Source organism: Cuculus canorus, chromosome 2 (assembly GCF_017976375.1).
Source record: "Cuculus canorus isolate bCucCan1 chromosome 2, bCucCan1.pri, whole genome shotgun sequence".
In the NCBI taxonomy this organism is placed as follows: domain Eukaryota; kingdom Metazoa; phylum Chordata; class Aves; order Cuculiformes; family Cuculidae; genus Cuculus; species Cuculus canorus.
Genome location: NC_071402.1, coordinates 1435015 through 1453912, shown reverse-complemented (window position 1 = coordinate 1453912; position 18898 = coordinate 1435015). Strand labels below are relative to the sequence as shown.

The following is an 18898-nucleotide window of genomic DNA, read 5'->3' as shown; positions in this document are numbered from 1 at the left end:
CCGCGCGCGGACGGCAATTACGGACACGGGAGCCGCGCGGGGCATGATGGGAGCTGTAGTCCACGCGCGGTGCATGCTGGGATCACACACAGAGAGGGCCGTGCGGGGCGGGTCACGCCCCTATAAAGGAGCCTCATTTGAGGCCACGCCCCCTCATTCCCCAGGCCACGCCCCCTCCGCCACCGCCTCCCACTCACAGCGCCTCCATTGGCTCTCGCCGCCTCGAGGCCACGCCCCCTCCTCAGAGGCCGCCGTCCCAACGCGAGGCCACGCCCCCTGCCTCAGGGCACGCCCCCCTCCGCCACCGCCCCCACTCTCAGCGCTGCCTTTGGCTCTCCCCGCCGCGAGGCCACGCCCCTTCCCTTAGAGTCCACGCCCCCTCCTCAGAGGCCGCTGTCCCTACGCGAGTCCAAGCCCCCTTCCCCAGGCCACGCCCCCCTCCGCCACCGCCTCCACTCTCAGCTCTCCCATTGGCGCTCTCCCCACCCTGAAGCCACCCCCCCTCCCTCTCAGGCCGCGCCTCTCCTCTGAGACGGCCGTACCCACGCCAGGCCACGCCCCTTCCCCAGACCACGCCCCCCTCCGCCACCGCCCCCACTCTCGGTGCTGCCTTTGGCTCTCCCCGCCGCGAGGCCACGCCCCCTCCTCACAGACCGCTGTCCCAAGGTGAGGCCACGCCCCCTTCCTCAGGCCACGCCCCCTCCGCCACCGCCCCCACTCTCAGCGCTCCCATTGGCGCTCTCCCCTCCCTGAAGCCACGCCCCCTCCCCGTTAGACCACGCCCCCTCCCTCCGATGCCACGCCCCCTCCCTCAGTCTCTCTCGGACGGTCGCAGCGTTCGGGTCGATCGGATCCGGATCGATCGTTTCGGAACCGACGGATCCCGCGATGGCGGAAAGAGGAGAAGGAGGAGGAGGAGGAGAAGAAAAGGGGTTCGAGGGGAGACCCCGCGGGTTCCAATTCGCCATCGATCGCGGCGGGACCTTCACCGACGTCTTCGCCCGTTGTCCCGACGGTCGCGTTCGGGTCCTCAAACTCCTCTCCGAGGATTCCGCCTACGGAGACGCTCCCACCGAGGGCATCCGGAGGGTCCTGCAGGAGGTGCGGGATAGCGGGGGGACACAGCCCCCCCAACCGGGGAACCCCATTTGGGAACCCCCCCGGGACCCCCATTTCAGACCCCCCTAAGATTCTCATTTGGGACCCCCCCGGGACCCCCATTTGGGACCCCCCCTAAGACCCCCCTGAGATTCTCATTTGGTACCCCCCCGGGACCCCCATTTGGGACCCCCCCTAAGACCCCCCTGAGATTCTCATTTGGGACCCCCCTCTCCCGGGACCCCCCCGAACCCCCCCCTGGGGACCCCCATTTGGGACCCCCCCAGGACACCCCTGAAACCCTCTCGGGACCCCCCCCCCCGGGGACCCCCATTTGGGAACCCCCCCCCGGGACCCCCATTCGGGACCCCCCCTAAGACCCCCCTGAGATTCTCATTTGGGACCCCCTCTCCCGGGACCCCTCCGAAACCCCCCCCTGGGGACCCCCATTTGAGAACCCCCCCCAGGACCCCCCTGAGACCCTCCCGGGACCCCCCCCCCCCCGGGGACCCCCATTTGCGACCTCCCCGGGACCCCCGTTTGGGACCCCCACACCGGACCCCCATTTGGGACCCCCCTAAGACCCCCCTGAGATTCTCATTTGGGACCCCCTCTCCTGGGACCCCCCCGAAACCCCCCCTGGGGACCCCCATTTGGGAACCCCCCCCCAGGACCCCCCTGAGACCCTCCCCGGGACCCCCCCTGGGGACCCCCATTTGCAACCGCCCCGGGACCCCCCCCCGGGACCCCCGTTTGGGACCCCCCCACCGGACCCCCCTGAGACCCCCCCGGGGACCCCCATTTGGGACCCTCCCCTGGACCCCCCCTGACACCCCCCCCGGGGACCCCCATTTGGGACCCTCCCCTGGACCCCCCCTGACACCCCCCCGGGGACCCCCATTTGGGACTCCCCCGCCTCGTGACCCCCCCTTAGACCCCCCCGGGGACCCCCATTTGGGACCCCCCTAAGACCCCTCCCGGGGACCCCCATTTGGGACTCCCCTGCCTCGTGACCCCCCCTTAGACCCCTCCCGGGGACCCCCATTTGGGACCCCCCTAAGGCCCCCCCGGGGACCTCCATTTGGGACCCCCCCTGAGACCCGCCCCCCCCCGAGGACCCCCATTTTGGACCCCCTCTCCCCAGGACCCCCCTGAGACTCCCTTGGGGACCCCCATTTGGGACCTCTCCCCTGGACCCCCCCGAGACTCCCCCGGGGACCCCCATTTGGGACCCCTTCTCCCTAGGACCCCCCCTGACACCCCCCCGGGGACCCCCATTTGGGACTCCCCCGCCTCGTGACCCCCCCTTAGACCCCCCCGGGGACCCCCATTTGGGACCCCCTCCCCGGGACCCCCCTGAGACCCCCCCGAGGACCCCTATTTGGGACCCCCTCCCCAGGACCCCCCTGAGACCTCCCGGGGACCCCCATTTGGGACCCCCTCTCCCCGGGATCCCCCCAAGACCTCCTCCCCTGAGACCCTCCTGAGATTCTCCCCCCCCCAGGAACCCCCCGAGATTCCTATTTAGGACCCCCCCACCCCGTGACCCCCGGCACTGGGAGGGCACTGGGAGGGCACTGGGAGGGCATCAACAGTACTAATAGGGACTGGGAGGGAACTGGGAGGGTACTGGGAGGGTACTGGGAGGGCCAAAAGGGACTGGGAGGCAACTGGGAGGGCACTGGGAGGGCATCAACAGCACTAATAGGGACTGGGAGGGAACTGGGAGGGTACTGGGAGGGTACTGGGAGGGCCAAAAGGGACTGGGAGGCAACTGGGAGGGCACTGGGAGGGAACTGGGAGGGCATCAACAGCACTAATAGGCACTGGGAGGGCACTGGGAGGGTACTGGGAAGGCCAAGAGGGACTGGGAGGGCACTGGGAGGGCATCAACAGCACTAATAGGGACTGGGGGGGCACTGGGAGGGCACTGGGAGGGCACTGGGAAGGCCAAGAGGGACTGGGAGGGCACTGGGAGGGCATCAACAGCACTAATAGGGACTGGGAGGGAACTGGGAGGGTACTGGGAGGGTACTGGGAGGGCACTGGGAGGGCCAAGAGGGACTGGGAGGGTACTGGGAGGGCATCAACAGCACTAATAGGGACTGGGGGGGCACTGGGAGGGAACTGGGAGGGTACTGGGAGGGCCAAGAGGGACTGGGAGGGCACTGGGAGGGCATCAACAGCACTAATAGGGACTGGGAGGGCACTGGGAGGGAACTGGGAGGGCACTGAGAGGGCCAAGAGGGACTGGGAGGGCACTGGGAGGGCACTGGGAGGGCATCAACAGTGCTAATAGGCACTGGGAGGGTACTGGGAGGGCCAAGAGGTACTGGGAGGGCACTGGGAGGGTACTGGGAGGGTGCTGGGAGGGCATCAACAGCACTAATAGGCACTGGGAGGGTACTGGGAGGGCACTGGGAGGGAACTGGGAGAGTACTGGGAGGGCATCAACAGCACTAATAGGGACTGGGAGGGCACTGGGAGGGAACTGGGAGGGCATCAACAGCACTAATAGGCACTGGGAGGGTACTGGGAGGGAACTGGGAGGGAACTGGGAGGGCCAAGAGGGACTGGGAGGGAACTGGGAGGGCATCAACAGAACTAATAGGGACTGGGAGGGCACTGGGAAGGAACTGGGAGGGTACTGTGAGGGCCAAGAGGGACTGGGAGGGCACTGGGAGGGCATCAACAGCACTAATAGGGACTGGGAGGGCACTGGGAGGGCACTGGGAGGGTACTGGGAGGGCACTGGGAGGGCCAAGAGGGACTGGGAGGGTACTGGGAGGGCATCAACAGCACTAATAGGGACTGGGGGGGCACTGGGAGGGCACTGGGAGGGTACTGGGAGGGCCAAGAGGGATTGGGAGGGAACTGGGAGGGCATCAACAGCACTAATAGGGACTGGGAGGGCACTGGGAGGGCACTGGGAGGGCACTGGGAGGGTACTGGGAAGGCATCAGCAGCACTAATAGGGACTGGGAGGGCACTGGGAGGGCACTGGGAGGGTACTGGGAAGGCATCAGCAGCACTAATAGGGACTGGGAGGGCACTGGGAGGGCACTGGGAGGGCACTGGGAGGGTACAGGGAAGGCATCAGCAGCACTAATAGGGACTGGGAGGGCACTGGGAGGGCACTGGGAGGGCATCAACAGCACTAATAGGCACTGGGAGGGAACTGGGGAGGGCACTGGGAGGGCACTGGGAAGGCCAAGAGGGACTGGGAGGGCACTGGAGGGCACTGGGATGACACCAGTATGGCACTGGGAGGGCATCGACAGTGCCAATAGGGACTGGGAGGGCACCAGTCTGACACCAGTATGGCCCAGTCTGACACCAGTATGGCCCAGTCTGCACCAGTATGGCCCAATCCCCCACCAGTCTGGCCCAGTCTGACACCAGTATGGCCCAGTCTGCACCAGTATGGGACGCCCTCTCCCCAGGACCCCCCCTGGACCCCCCTGAGTTCCCCCCCAGACGCCCCCCCGGTGTGGGGCTGAGGGTCTATAGTGGATCTATGGGGCTGAGGGTGTGGGGCTGAGGCCTATAATGGATCTATGGGGCTGAGGATGTGGGGCTGAGGATGTGGGGCTGAGGCCTATAGTGGATCTATGGGGCTGAGGATGTGGGGCTGAGGGTCTATAGTGGATCTATGGGGCTGAGGGTGTGGGGCTGAGGCCTACAGTGGATCTATGGGGCTGAGGGTGTGGGGCTGAGGCCTACAGTGGATCTATGGGGCTGAGGGTGTGGGGCTGAGGGTCTATAGTGGATCTATGGGGCTGAGGGTGTGGGGCTGAGGCCTATAGTGGATCTATGGGGCTGAGGATGTGGGGCTGAGGCCTATAGTGGATCTATGGGGCTGAGGGTGTGGGGCTGAGGCCTATAGTGGATCTATGGGGCTGAGGCCTATAGTGGATCTATGGGGCTGAGGGTGTGGGGCTGAGGGTCTATAGTGGATCTATGGGGCTGAGGGTGTGGGGCTGAGGCCTATAGTGGATCTATGGGGCTGAGGGTGTGGGGCTGAGGCCTACAGTGGATCTATGGGGCTGAGGGTGTGGGGCTGAGGCCTACAGTGGATCTATGGGGCTGAGGGTGTGGGGCTGAGGCCTACAGTGGATCTATGGGGCTGAGGGTGTGGGGCTGAGGGTCTATAGTGGATCTATGGGGCTGAGGGTGTGGGGCTGAGGCCTATAGTGGATCTATGGGGCTGAGGGTGTGGGGCTGAGGCCTACAGTGGATCTATGGGGCTGAGGGTGTGGGGCTGAGGCCTACAGTGGATCTATGGGGCTGAGGGTGTGGGGCTGAGGCCTACAGTGGATCTATGGGGCTGAGGGTGTGGGGCTGAGGCCTATAATGGATCTATGGGGCTGAGGGTGTGGGGCTGAGGCCTATAGTGGATCTATGGGGCTGAGGCCTATAGTGGATCTATGGGGCTGAGGGTGTGGGGCTGAGGGTCTATAATGGATCTATGGGGCTGAGGATGTGGGGCTGAGGCCTATAATGGATCTATGGGGCTGAGGGTGTGGGGCTGAGGTCTATAATGGATCTATGGGGCTGAGGGTGTGGGGCTGAGGGTCTATAATGGATCTATGGGGCTGAGGGTGTGGGGCTGAGGGTCTATAATGGATCTATGGGGCTGAGGATGTGGGGCTGAGGCCTATAATGGATCTATGGGGCTGAGGGTGTGGGGCTGAGGTCTATAATGGATCTATGGGGCTGAGGGTGTGGGGCTGAGGGTCTATAATGGATCTATGGGGCTGAGGGTGTGGGGCTGAGGGTCTATAATGGATCTATGGGGCTGAGGGTGTGGGGCTGAGGCCTATAGTGGATCTATGGGGCTGAGGGTGTGGGGCTGAGGCCTATAATGGATCTATGGGGCTGAGGGTGTGGGGCTGAGGCCTATAATGGATCTATGGGGCTGAGGATGTGGGGCTGAGGTCTATAGTGGATCTATGGGGCTGAGGATGTGGGGCTGAGGCCTATAGTGGATCTATGGGGCTGAGGATGTGGGGCTGAGGCCTATAGTGGATCTATGGGGCTGAGGATGTGGGGCTGAGGCCTATAGTGGATCTATGGGGCTGAGGATGTGGGGCTGAGGCCTATAGTGGATCTATGGGGCTGAGGGTGTGGGGCTGAGGTCTATAATGGATCTATGGGGCTGAGGATGTGGGGCTGAGGTCTATAATGGATCTATGGGGCTGAGGGTGTGGGGCTGAGGCCTATAGCGGATCTATGGGGCTGAGGGTGTGGGGCTGAGGCCTACAGTGGATCTATGGGGCTGAGGATGTGGGGCTGAGGCCTATAATGGATCTATGGGGCTGAGGGTGTGGGGCTGAGGGTCTATAGTGGATCTATGGGGCTGAGGATGTGGGGCTGAGGCCTATAGTGGATCTATGGGGCTGAGGGTGTGGGGCTGAGGCCTATAGTGGATCTATGGGGCTGAGGATGTGGGGCTGAGGGTCTATAGTGGATCTATGGGGCTGAGGGTGTGGGGCTGAGGCCTATAATGGATCTATGGGGCTGAGGATGTGGGGCTGAGGGTCTATAGTGGATCTATGGGGCTGAGGGTGTGGGGCTGAGGCCTATAGTGGATCTATGGGGCTGAGGGTGTGGGGCTGAGGCCTATAATGGATCTATGGGGCTGAGGGTGTGGGGCTGAGGGTCTATAGTGGATCTATGGGGCTGAGGGTGTGGGGCTGAGGGTCTATAGTGGATCTATGGGGCTGAGGATGTGGGGCTGAGGGTCTATAGTGGATCTATGGGGCTGAGGGTGTGGGGCTGAGGGTCTATAGTGGATCTATGGGGCTGAGGGTGTGGGGCTGAGGCCTATAATGGATCTATGGGGCTGAGGGTGTGGGGCTGAGGTCTATAGTGGATCTATGGGGCTGAGGGTGTGGGGCTGAGGGTCTATAGTGGATCTATGGGGCTGAGGGTGTGGGGCTGAGGGTCTATAGTGGATCTATGGGGCTGAGGATGTGGGGCTGAGGTCTATAGTGGATCTATGGGGCTGAGGGTGTGGGGCTGAGGTCTATAGCGGATCTATGGGGCTGAGGGTGTGGGGCTGAGGGTCTATAATGGATCTATGGGGCTGAGGGTGTGGGGCTGAGGGTCTGTAATGGATCTATGGGGCTGAGGATGTGGGGCTGAGGGTCTATAGTGGATCTATGGGGCTGAGGGTGTGGGGCTGAGGCCTATAATGGATCTATGGGGCTGAGGGTGTGGGGCTGAGGCCTATAGTGGATCTATGGGGCTGAGGGTGTGGGGCTGAGGGTGTGGTGGATCTATGGGGCTGAGGGTGTGGGGCTGAGGCCTATAGTGGATCTATGGGGCAGAGGATGTGGGGCTGAGGGTCTATAGTGGATCTATGGGGCTGAGGGTGTGGGGCTGAGGGTCTATAATGGATCTATGGGGCTGAGGGTGTGGGGCTGAGGCCTATAGTGGATCTATGGGGCTGAGGCCTATAATGGATCTATGGGGCTGAGGATGTGGGGCTGAAGGTCTATAGTGGATCTATGGGGCTGAGGGTGTGGGGCTGAGGCCTATAGTGGATCTATGGGGCTGAGGATGTGGGGCTGAGGCCTATAGTGGATCTATGGGGCTGAGGGTGTGGGGCTGAGGCCTATAGTGGATCTATGGGGCTGAGGGTGTGGGGCTGAGGCCTATAGTGGATCTATGGGGCTGAGGATGTGGGGCTGAGGGTCTATAGTGGATCTATGGGGCTGAGGGTGTGGGGCTGAGGCCTATAGTGGATCTATGGGGCTGAGGGTGTGGGGCTGAGGCCTACGGTGGATCTATGGGGCTGAGGGTGTGGGGCTGAGGCCTATAGTGGATCTATGGGGCTGAGGGTGTGGGGCTGAGGCCTATAGTGGATCTATGGGGCTGAGGGTGTGGGGCTGAGGCCTATAGTGGATCTATGGGGCTGAGGATGTGGGGCTGAGGATGTGGTGGATCTATGGGGCTGAGGCCTATAATGGATCTATGGGGCTGAGGATGTGGGGCTGAGGCCTATAGTGGATCTATGGGTCTGAAGCCTATAATGGATCTATGGGGCAGAGGATGGATCTATGGATCTGAGATGGCTCTATGGGGCAGAGGATGGATCTATGGGGCTGGGATGGATCTGTGGGGCTGAGGATGGATCTATGGGTCTGGGACGGATCTATGGGGCTGAGATGGATCTATGGGGCTGAGGATGGATCCATGGGGCAGAGGATGGCTCTATGGGGCAGAGGATGGATCTATGGGGCTGAGACGGATCTATGGGGCTGAGGATGGATCTATGGGGCTGAGATGGCTCTATGGGGCAGAGGATGGCTCTATGGGGCAGAGGATGGCCCTATGGGGCAGAGCATGGCCCTATGGGGCAGAGGATGGCTCTATGGGGCAGAGGATGGCTCTATGGGGCAGAGCATGGCCCTATGGGGCAGAGATGGCTCTATGGGGCAGAGCATGGCCCTATGGGGCAGAGCATGGCCCTATGGGGCAGAGGATGGCTCTATGGGGCAGAGCATGGCCCTATGGGGCAGAGGATGGCTCTATGGGGCAGAGGATGGCTCTATGGGGCAGAGCATGGCTCTATGGGGCAGAGATGGCTCTATGGGGCAGAGCATGGCCCTATGGGGCAGAGCATGGCCCTATGGGGCAGAGGATGGATCTATGGGGCAGAGCATGGCCCTATGGGGCAGAGGATGGCTCTATGGGGCAGAGCATGGCCCTATGGGGCAGAGGATGGCTCTATGGGGCAGAGCATGGCCCTATGGGGCAGAGGATGGCTCTATGGGGCAGAGCATGGCCCTATGGGGCAGAGATGGCTCTATGGGGCAGAGCATGGCCCTATGGGGCAGAGGATGGATCGGTGGCTCCGCCCCACGGCAGGAAACGGGAATGCCATTCCCCCGGGATTCTCCGTTGGATTCTTCCCGGATCGAATGGATCCGAATGGGCACCACCGTCGCCACCAACGCTTTACTCCAACGTCGTGGAGAACGTTTGGCCCTTGTGGTGACGCGCGGCTTCCGGGACCTTCTGTCCATCGGAACCCAATCCCGGCCCCACATCTTCGACCTGGTGAGCTGTGGGGCACCACGGAGCTCCACCCGCCCCATAACCACCTCGGGGGGACCCCTCCCTTTTTCCTCCCTTTTTCCTCCCTTTTTCCTCCCTTTTTCCTCCCTTTTTTCTCCCTTTTCCCTCCCTTTTCCCTCCCTTTTCCTTCCCTTTTCCCTTCCTTTTCCCTCCTCTTTTCCCTCCTCTTTTCCTCCCTTTTTCCTCCCTTTTTCCTCCCTTTTTTCTTTCTTCCCCCCGTTTTTATCCCCTTTTTCCTCCCCTTTTCCTCCCTTTTTCCTCTCATTTTTCCCTCTTTTATCCCTTTTTTCTCCCTTTTTTTTCTTCCTCTTTTCCCTCCCCTTTTTTCCTCCCTTTTTTTCTTCCCCTTTTTTCTCTTCCCCTTCCTCTTCCCCTTTTCCTCCCGTTTTCCTCCCCTTTTCCTCCCCTTTCCTCCTCCCCTTTTTTCCTCCTCCCCTTTTTTCCTCCTCCCCTTTTTTCCTCCTCCTCTTTTTCCTCCTCCTCTTTTTCCTCCTCCTCTTTTTCCTCCTCCTCTTTTTCCTCCTCCCCTTTTTCCTCCTCCCCTTTTTCCTCCTCCCCTTTTTCCTCCTCCCCTTTTTCCTCCTCCCCTTTTTCCTCCTCCCCTTTTCCCTCCCCTTTTCCCTCCCCTTTTCCCTCCCCTTTTCCTCCCCTTTTTCCCTCCCCTTTTTCCCTCCCCTTTTTCCCTCCCCTTTTTCCCTCCCCTTTTCCCTCCCCTTTTCCCCTCCCCTTTTCCCCTCCCCTTTTCCTCCCCTTTTCCTCCCCTTTTCCTCCCCTTTTCCTCCCCCTTTTCCTCCCTTTTTCCTCCCTTTTCCCCCCTTTTCTTCTCCCCTTCCCCCCTTTCTCCCTTTCTTCCTCCTTTTTCCCTCCCCTTTTTCCCTCCTTTTCCTCTTTTTCTCCTTTTTCTCCCTATTTTTTCCCTTTTCCTCCTCTTTTCCCCTCCCCTCTTTTCCTCCCCTTTTTCCTCCCTTTTTCCCCCTTTTCTTCTCCCCTTTTCCTCCCGTTTTTCTCCCCTTTTTCTCTCCTTTTTCTCTCCTTTTTTCCTCCTTTTTTCCTCCTTTTTTCCTCCTTTTTCCCTCCCCTTTTTCTCCCCTTTTCCTCCCCTTTTTCCCTCCCCTTTTTCCCTCCCCTTTTTCCCTCCCCTTTTTCCCTCCCCTTTTTCCCTCCCCTTTTTCCCTCCCCTTTTTCCTCCTCCCCTTTTTCCTCCCCTCCTTTTTCCTCCCCTCCTTTTTCCTCTTCCGCTTTTTCCTCTTCCGCTTTTTCCTCCTCCCCTCTTTCTCTCCCCTTTTTCCCTCCCCTTTTCCTCCCCTTTTCCTCCCCTTCTTTCTCCCCTTTTCTCCCATTTTCCCCCATTTTCTCCCCTCTTTTCCTCCTCTTTTCCCTCCCCTTTTTCCCTCTCCTTTTTCTCCCCCTTTTCTCCCCCTTTTCTCCCCCTTTTTCCTCCTTTTTCCTCCTTTTTTCCTTCTCTTTTCCTCCTGTTTTCATTCTCTTTTCCCTCCCTTTTTCCTCCCCTTTTTCCCCCCCCTTTTCCCCCCCTTTTTCCCCCCTTTTTTCCCCCCTTTTTCCCCCCTTTTTCCCCCCTTTTTCCCCCTTTTTTCCTCCCCTTTTTTCCTCCCCTTTTTTCCTCCCCTTTTCCTCCCCTTTTCCTCCCCTTTTTCTCCCCTTTTTCTCCCCTTTTTCCCTCCTCTTTTTCCCTCCTCTTTTTTCCTCCCTTTTTCTCCCCATTTCTCTCCTTTCCTCCCTTTTTTCCTCCCTTTTTTCCTCCCTTTTTTCCTCCCTTTTTTCCTCCCTTTTTTTCCTCCCTTTTTTTCCTCCCTTTTTTCCTCCCTTTTTTCCTCCTTTTTTCCTCGTCTTTTTCCTCCCCTTTTCCCTCCCCTTTTCCCTCCCCTTTTCCCCTTTTTCCCTCCCCTTTTTCCCTCTTCCTTTTTCCTCCTCTTTTCCTCCTCCTTTTCCCCCTCCCCTTTCCCCTCCCGTTCCCCCTCTCTCCGGTGGTTTATCCCTCGTTTCTCTCTCTCTCTCCCTCTTTTCCGGGCGGTTTTCCGCTCCCGTCAGACGGTGTCGGTTCCGGCGCTGCTCTACGAGGAGGTGGTGGAGGTGGACGAGCGCCTCATCCCCCACCAAAGCGGCTGCGCTCTGCCCGGAGCCCAACGCGCGCCCATCGTCCGAGGTCACTGCCACCCAGGGGCCCTCCGGGGGGCGGGGGGGGGCGGGGGGGGGGTGGGGGTGGGGGTGGGGGGGGGGGGATGGAGGTGGAGGTGGAGATGGAGGTGGAGATGGAGGTGGAGATGGAGGTGGAGGTGGAGGTGGAGATGGAGATGGAGATGGAGATGGAGGTGGAGATGGAGGTGGAGATGGAGATGGAGGTGGAGCTGGGGATGGAGGCGGAGATGGAGGTAGAGGTGGAGATGGAGATGGGGATGGAGATGGAGGTGGAGATGGGAATGGGGATGGAGGTGGAGATAGAGGTGGGGATGGAGATGGGGATGGAGATGGGGATGGAGGTGGAGGTGGGGATGGAGGTGGAGATGGGGATGGAGATGGAGGTGGAGATGGAGGTGGAGATGGAGATGGAGGTGGAGGTGGAGGTGGAGGTGGAGGTGGAGGTGGGGATGGGGATGGGGATGGAGATGGAGGTGGGGATGGAGGTGGAGGAGGTGGAGATGGAGATGGAGGTGGAGGTGGAGATGGAGGTGGAGGTGGAGATGGAGGTGGAGGTGGAGATGGAGGTGGAGATGGGGATGGAGGTGGAGATGGGGATGGAGGTGGAGATGGGATGGAATTGGGTTGGGTTGGGATTGAGATGATGGGGATGGAGATAGGATGGGATGGGGATGGGATTGAGGTGATGGAGGTGGAGATGGAGATGGAGGTGGAGATGGAGATGGAGGTGGAGATGGGGATGGGTTGGGATGAGTTGGGATTGAAGTGATGGAGATGGAGGTGGAGATGGGGATGGGATTGGATTGGGTTGGGATTGAGATGATGGAGATGGAGATGGGGATGGAGGGTGTGGAGGCGGGAGGGCAGTGGTGGTCCGTCGGTGGTGACGCGGTGGCCACCGCAGGGTCCCTGGGGGCGACGCTGCGCGTCCATCGGCCGCTGGAGCTGACGGCGCTGCGCGAGGAGCTCCTGCGCCTGCGGCACCGCGGGATCCGCACCATCGCCGTCCTCCTCCTCCACTCCTACGCGTGAGGAACACCACCGGCGCCGTGGCAGGGGGACAACCTCGGAAAGGGGGGACGGGACCTGGGGAGATGGAGGAGGAGATGGAGATGGAGGAGATGGAGATGGAGGAGATGGAGATGGAGATGAGGAGATGGAAATGGAGGAGGTGGAGGAAATGGAGGAGGTGGAGGAGATAGAGGTGGAGATAGAGATGGAGATGGAGGAGATGGAGATGGAGGAGATGGAGATGGAGATAGAGATAGAGAAGATGGAGAAGATGGAGGAGATGGAGATGAGGAAATGGAAATGGTGGAGATGGAGGAGATGGAGATGAGGAGGTGGAGATGGAGATGGAGGAGACGGAGATGGAGGAGACGGAGGAGATGATGGAGGTGGAGGTGGAGGAGGTGGAGATGGAGGTGGAGGAGATGGAGGTGGAGATAGAGATGGAGATGGAGGTGATGGAGATGGAGGAGATGGAGATAGAGAAGATGGAGAAGATGGAGGAGATGGAGATGAGGAAATGGAAATGGTGGAGATGGAGATGGAGGAGATGGAGATGGAGGAGATGGAGATGAAGGAGATGGAGATGGAGGAGATGCAAGTGGAGGAGATGGAAGTGGAGGAGATGGAGATGGAGATGAGGAAATGGAAATGGTGGAGATGGAGGTGGAGGAGACGGAGATGGAGGAGATGATGGAGATGATGGAGAAAAAGGAGGTGAAGGAGAAGGAGATGAAGGAGATGGATGAGATGGAGATGGAGGAGTTGGAGATGGAAGAGATGAAGGAGATGGAAGTGGAGGAGGTGGAGGTGGAGGAGGTGGAGATGGAGGAGGTGGAGATGGAGGAGGTGGAGATGGAAATGGAGGAGATGGAAGAGATGGAGGTGGAGGAGATGGAGGTGGAGATGAGGAAATGGAAATGGTGGAGATGGAGATTGAGATGGAGGAGATGGAGGTGGAGGAGACGGTGGAGATGGAGGAGATGGAGGTGGAGGAGATGGAGGTGGAGGAGATGGAGGTGGAGGAGATGAAGGAGATGGAGGTGGAGGAGTTGGAGATGGAAGAGATGAAGGAGATGGAGGTGGAGGAGATGGAGGTGGAGGAGATGGAGATGGGGGAGATGGAGGTGGGGGAGATGAGGAAATGGAGATGGAAATGGAGGAGATGGAGATGGAGGAGATGGAGATGGAGGAGATGGAGATGGAGGAGGTGGAGATGGAGGAGATGGAGATGATGGAGATGAAGGAGATGGAGGAGATGAAGGAGATGGAGGAGATGATGGAGATGGAGATGAAAGAGATAGAGGAAATGATGGAGCTGGAGGTGGAGATGAGCTGGAGGTGGAGCTGGAGGTGGGATGGGACAGGACAGGATGGAGATGGGATGGAGGTGGGATGGGATTGAGATGGAGATGGGGATGGAGGTGGGGATGGAGACGGGATGGAGATGGAGGTGGAGATGGAGGTGGAGATGGAGGTGGAGATGGAGGTGGGGATGGAGATGGGGATGGGGATGGAGGTGGAGATGGGGATGGGGATGGAGATGGGGATGGAGATGGGGATGGAGATGGAGGTGGAGGTGGAGATGGAGATGGAGGTGGGGACGGAGCTGGGCTGTGCTTCCGTGGGACCTCTCTGTGGGTCCGTGGTGCCAACGTGGCCGGGGGTGGGGCAGGTGGCCGGACCACGAGGAGAAGGTCGGGGCTTTGGCGCGAGAGTTGGGCTTCGACCACGTCTCGTTGTCCTCTTCGGTGGCGGCCATGGTGCGAGCGGTGCCGCGCGGGTACACGGCCTGTGCCGACGCCTACCTGACCCCCCTCATCCGGAGGTACCTCCAGAGCTTCCGCCACGGCTTCCAAGACCACCTCAAGGTCAGAGCCCACCAAGAGAACCTCCTGGAGGACCCATCCCACCATCTCCAGGGGTTCAATTCCCACCGGGATCTCCTCAGGGGTTCCATTTCCCACCAGGATCTCCTCAGGGGTTCCATCAGGAGCTCCTCAGGGGTTCATTTCCCACCAGGATCTCCTCAGAGGTTCCATCAGGATCTCCTCAGGGGTTCATTTCCCATCAGGATCTCCTCAGGGTTCCACCAGGATCTCCTCAGGGGTTCATTTCCCACCAGGATCTCCTCAGGGGTTCATTTCCCACCAGGATCTCCTCAGGGGTTCCACCAGGATCTCCTCAGGGGTTCATTTCCCACCAGGATCTCCTCAGGGGTTCCACCAGGATCTCCTCAGGGGTTCATTTCCCACCAGGATCTCCTCAGGGGTTCATTTCCCACCGGGATCTCCTCAGGGGTTCCATCAGGATCTCCTCAGGGGTTCATTTCCCACCAGGATCTCCTCGGAGGTCCCACCAGGATCTCCTCAGGGTTTCATTTCCCACCAGGATCTCCTCAGAGGTCCCACCAGGATCTCCTCGGAGGTCCCACCAGGATCTCCTCAGGGTTTCATTTCCCACCAGGATCTCCTCAGAGGTCCCACCGGGATCTCCTCAGGGGTCCCACCAGGATCTCCTCAGGGTTTCATTTCCCACCGGGATCTCCTCAGGGGTTCATTTCCCACCAGGATCTCCTCAGGGGTTCATTTCCCACCGGGATCTCCTCAGGGGTTCCATCAGGATCTCCTCAGGGGTTCATTTCCCACCAGGATCTCCTCGGAGGTCCCACCAGGATCTCCTCAGGGTTTCATTTCCCACCAGGATCTCCTCAGAGGTCCCACCAGGATCTCCTCAGGGTTCCATTTCCCACCAGGATCTCCTCAGAGGTCCCACCAGGATCTCCTCAGGGGTTCATTTCCCACCAGGAATCTCCTCAGAGGTCCCACCAGGATCTCCTCCAGGATTTCCCATCCCTTATCTTCTCCTCCCGCAGAACGTTCCGGTTCTCTTCATGCGTTCCGACGGTGGTCTCACTCCCATGGACCATTTCAACGGCTCTCGCGCCATCTTGTCCGGTCCGGCCGCCGGCGTCGTCGGTTGCGCCGTCACCACTTCCCGCCATTTTCCCGGCGTTCCCATCATCGGTTTCGATATGGGCGGTGAGATGGGACCAAAAGTGGTGGTGGTGGTGGTGGTGGTGGTGGTGGAGCTCCACAAATAGACCTCGAGATCTTCATGCCATTCAGGGACCTCCACCGACGTCAACCGTTACGCCGGAGAATACGAACTCGTCTTCGAGGCCACCACCGCCGGAGTCCCCATCCGCGTCCCCCAGATGGACATCAACACCGTAGCGGCCGGGGGAGGTTCTCAGCTCTTCTTCAGGTGAGGATGAAACCACCGTTGACGTTCTCCTTCTCCACGGTGGACGTTCTCCTCTCCGTTATGGGGTTCTGGTGGGTTCTAATGGGGTTCTAATGGGGTTCTGGTGGGTTCTGATGGGTTTCTGGTGGGTTCTAATGGGTTTCTGGTGGGTTCTAAAGGGTTCTAATGGGTTTCTGGTGGGTTCTAAAGGGTTCTAATGGGTTTCTGGTGGATTCTAATGGGTTTCTGGTGGGTTCTAAAGGGTTCTAATGGGTTTCTGGTGGATTCTAATGGGTTCTAATGGGTTTCTGGTGGGTTCTAAAGGGTTCTAATGGGTTTCTGGTGGATTCTAATGGGTTCTAATGGGTTTCTGGTGGGTTCTAATGGGTTCTTATGGGTTTCTGGTGGGTTCTAATGGGTTCTTATGGGTTTCTGGTGGGTTCTAATGTGTTCTTATGGGTTTCTGGTGGGTTCTGATGGGTTTCTGGTGGGTTTTAATGGGTTTGTGATGGGTTCTAACGGGTTTCTGGTGGGTTCTAATGGGTTTCTGGTGGGTTCTAATGCATTCTTATGGGTTTCTGGTGGGTTCTAATGCGTTCTTATGGGTTTCTGATGGGTTCTCAATGGGTTCTAATGGGTTTCTAATGGGTTCTGGTGGGGTCTGATGGGTTTCTTGTGGGGTCTAATGGGTTTCTAATGGGTTCTGATGGGTTCTAATGGGTTTCTGGTGGGTTCTAATGCGTTCTTATGGGTTTCTGGTGGGTTCTCAATGGGTTTCTGGTGGGTTCTAATGGGTTTCTGGTGGGTTCTAATGGGTTCTGGTGGGTTCTAATGGGTTCTGGTTGGTTCTAATGGGTTTCTGGTGGGTTCTAATGGGTTTCTGGTGGGTTCTAATGGGTTCTGGTTGGTTCTAATGGGTTTCTGGTGGGTTCTAATGGGTTTCTGGTGGGTTCTAATGGGTTCTGGTTGGTTCTGATGGGTTTCTGGTGGGTTCTAATGGCTTTCCAGTGGGTTCTAATGGCTTTCTGGTGGGTTCTAATGGGTTTCTGGTGGGTTCTAATGCGTTCTTATGGGTTTCTGGTGGGTTCTTACGGGTTTCTGGTGGGTACTAATGGGTTCTAATGGGTTTCTGACGGGTTCTAATGGGTTTCTGGTGGGTTCTGATGGGTTTCTGGTGGGTTCTAATGGGTTCTAATGAGTTCTGGTGGGTTCTAATGGGTTTCTAATGGGTCCTAATGGGTTTCTGGTGGGTTCTAATGGGTTTCTAATGGGTTCTGATGGGTTCTAATGGGTTTCTGATGGGTTCTAATGGGTTTCTCATGGCTTCTAATGGGTTTCTGATGGGTTCTAATGGGTTTCTGGTGGGTTCTAATGGGTTCTAGTGGGTTTCTGGTGGGTTCTAATGGGTTTCTGATGGGTTCTGATGGGTTTGTTGTGGGTTCTAATGGCTTCTAATTGGTTTCCGGTGGGTTCTAATGGGTTTCTGGTGGTTTCTAATGGTTTCTGATGGGTTCTAATGGGTTTCTGATGGGTTCTAATGGTTTCTGATGGGTTCTAATGGGTTTCTGGTGGGTTCTAATGGGTTTTAATGGTTTCTGGTGGGTTCTAATGGGTTCTAATGTGTTCTAATGGGTTTCTAATGGCTTTCTGGTGGGTTTTAATGGGTTTCTGATGGGTTCTAATGGTTTCTGTTGGGTTTCTAATGGCTTCTAATGGGTTTGTAATGGGTTTCTAATGGGTTCTAATGGGTTTCTGATGGGTTCTAATGGGGTTCTAATGGGGTTCTGGTGGGTTTCTGATGGGTTCTGGTTGGTTCTAATGGGTTTCCAATGGGTTCTAATGGGTTTCTGGTGGGTTCTAATGGGGTTCTAATGGGGTTCTGGTGGGTTTCTGATGGGTTCTGGTTGGTTCTAATGGGTTTCCAATGGGTTCTAATGGGTTTCTGGTGGGTTCTAATGGGTTCTAATGGGGTTCTGGTGGGTTCTGATGGGTTCTAATGGGTTTCTGGTGGTTTCTAATGGCTTTCTGATGGGTTCTAATGGGTTTCTGGTGGGTTCTAATGGGTTCTGGTTGGTTCTAATGGGTTTCTGGTGGGTTCTAATGGGTTTCTGGTGGGTTCTAATGGGTTTCTAATGGGTTCTAATGAGTTCTGGTGGGTTCTAATGGGTTTTTGATGGGTTCTAACGGGTTTCTGGTGGGTTCTAATGGCTTCTAATGGGCTTCTGGTGGGTTCTAATGGGTTTGTAATGGGTTCTAATGGGTTCTAATGTGTTCTAGTGAGTTTCTAATGGCTTTCTGGTGGGTTCTAATGGGTTTCTGATGGGTTCTAATGGTTTCTGTTGGGTTTCTAATGGGTTCTAATGGGTTTCTGATGGGTTCTAATGGGTTTCTGGTGGGTTCTTATGGGTTCTAATGGTTTCTGATGGGTTTCTAATGGGTTCTGATGTGTTTCTGGTGGCTTCTAATGGTTTCTGGTGGGTTCTAATGGGTTTCTTGTGGGTTCTAATGGGTTTCTGATGGGTTCTAATGGGTTTGTAATGGGTTTCTGGTGGGTTCTAATGGGTTTCTGATGGGTTCTGATGGGTTCTAATGGGTTTCTGGTGGTTTCTAATGGGTTTCTGATGGGTTCTAATGGGTTTCTGGTGGGTTCTAATGGGTTCTGGTTGGTTCTAATGGGTTCTGGTTGGTTCTAATGGGTTTCTGGTGGGTTCTAATGGGTTCTGGTTGGTTCTAATGGGTTTCTGGTGGGTTCTAATAGCTTTCCGGTGGGTTCTAATGGCCTTCTGGTGGGTTCTAATGGGTTCTAATGTGTTTCTGATGGGTTCTAATGGGTTTCTGGTGGGTTCTAATGGGTTTCTAATGGGTTCTAATGAGTTCTGATGGGTTCTAATGCGTTTGTAATGGGTTCTAATGGGTTCTAGTGGGTTCTAATGGGTTTCTGGTGGATTCTAATGGGTTTCTGGTGGGTTTCTGGTGGTTTCTAATGGTTTCTGATGGCTTTCTAATGGGTTCTGATGGGTTTCTGGTGGCTTCTAATGGTTTCTGATGGGTTCTAATGGGTTTCTGGTGGGTTCTAATGGGTTCTGGTTCTCCTCTCCATTATGGAGGTTCTCCTCTCTATTATGGAGGTTCTCCTCTCTACGATGGAGGTTCTCCTCTCCACTATGGAGGTTCTCCTCTCCATTATGGAGGTTCTCTCCACGATGGAGGTTCTGGACCTCCTCTCCCACCACTGTCCCCCCTCAGGTCAGGGCTCTACGTCGTTGGTCCCGAGTCGGCCGGAGCCCATCCTGGACCCGCCTGT

The 18898-nt window shown here is 57.8% G+C and overlaps 1 protein-coding gene across 1 annotated transcript in view; it reads left to right on the top strand.

Moving 5' to 3' along the window:
* The first annotated feature begins 791 nt into the window (after positions 1–791).
* Positions 792–18898, top strand: part of LOC128851491 (5-oxoprolinase-like) — an 18240-nt gene continuing 133 nt past the window's right edge. The window contains exons 1-8 of the mRNA XM_054060622.1: positions 792–1101; positions 8974–9165; positions 11233–11347; positions 12245–12368; positions 14024–14219; positions 15224–15389; positions 15477–15615; positions 18841–18896. Coding sequence (XP_053916597.1) covers positions 889–1101; positions 8974–9165; positions 11233–11347; positions 12245–12368; positions 14024–14219; positions 15224–15389; positions 15477–15615; positions 18841–18896 — 1201 coding nt within the window. The 5' untranslated portion in view covers positions 792–888. The remainder of the gene's footprint in view (positions 1102–8973; positions 9166–11232; positions 11348–12244; positions 12369–14023; positions 14220–15223; positions 15390–15476; positions 15616–18840; positions 18897–18898) is intronic.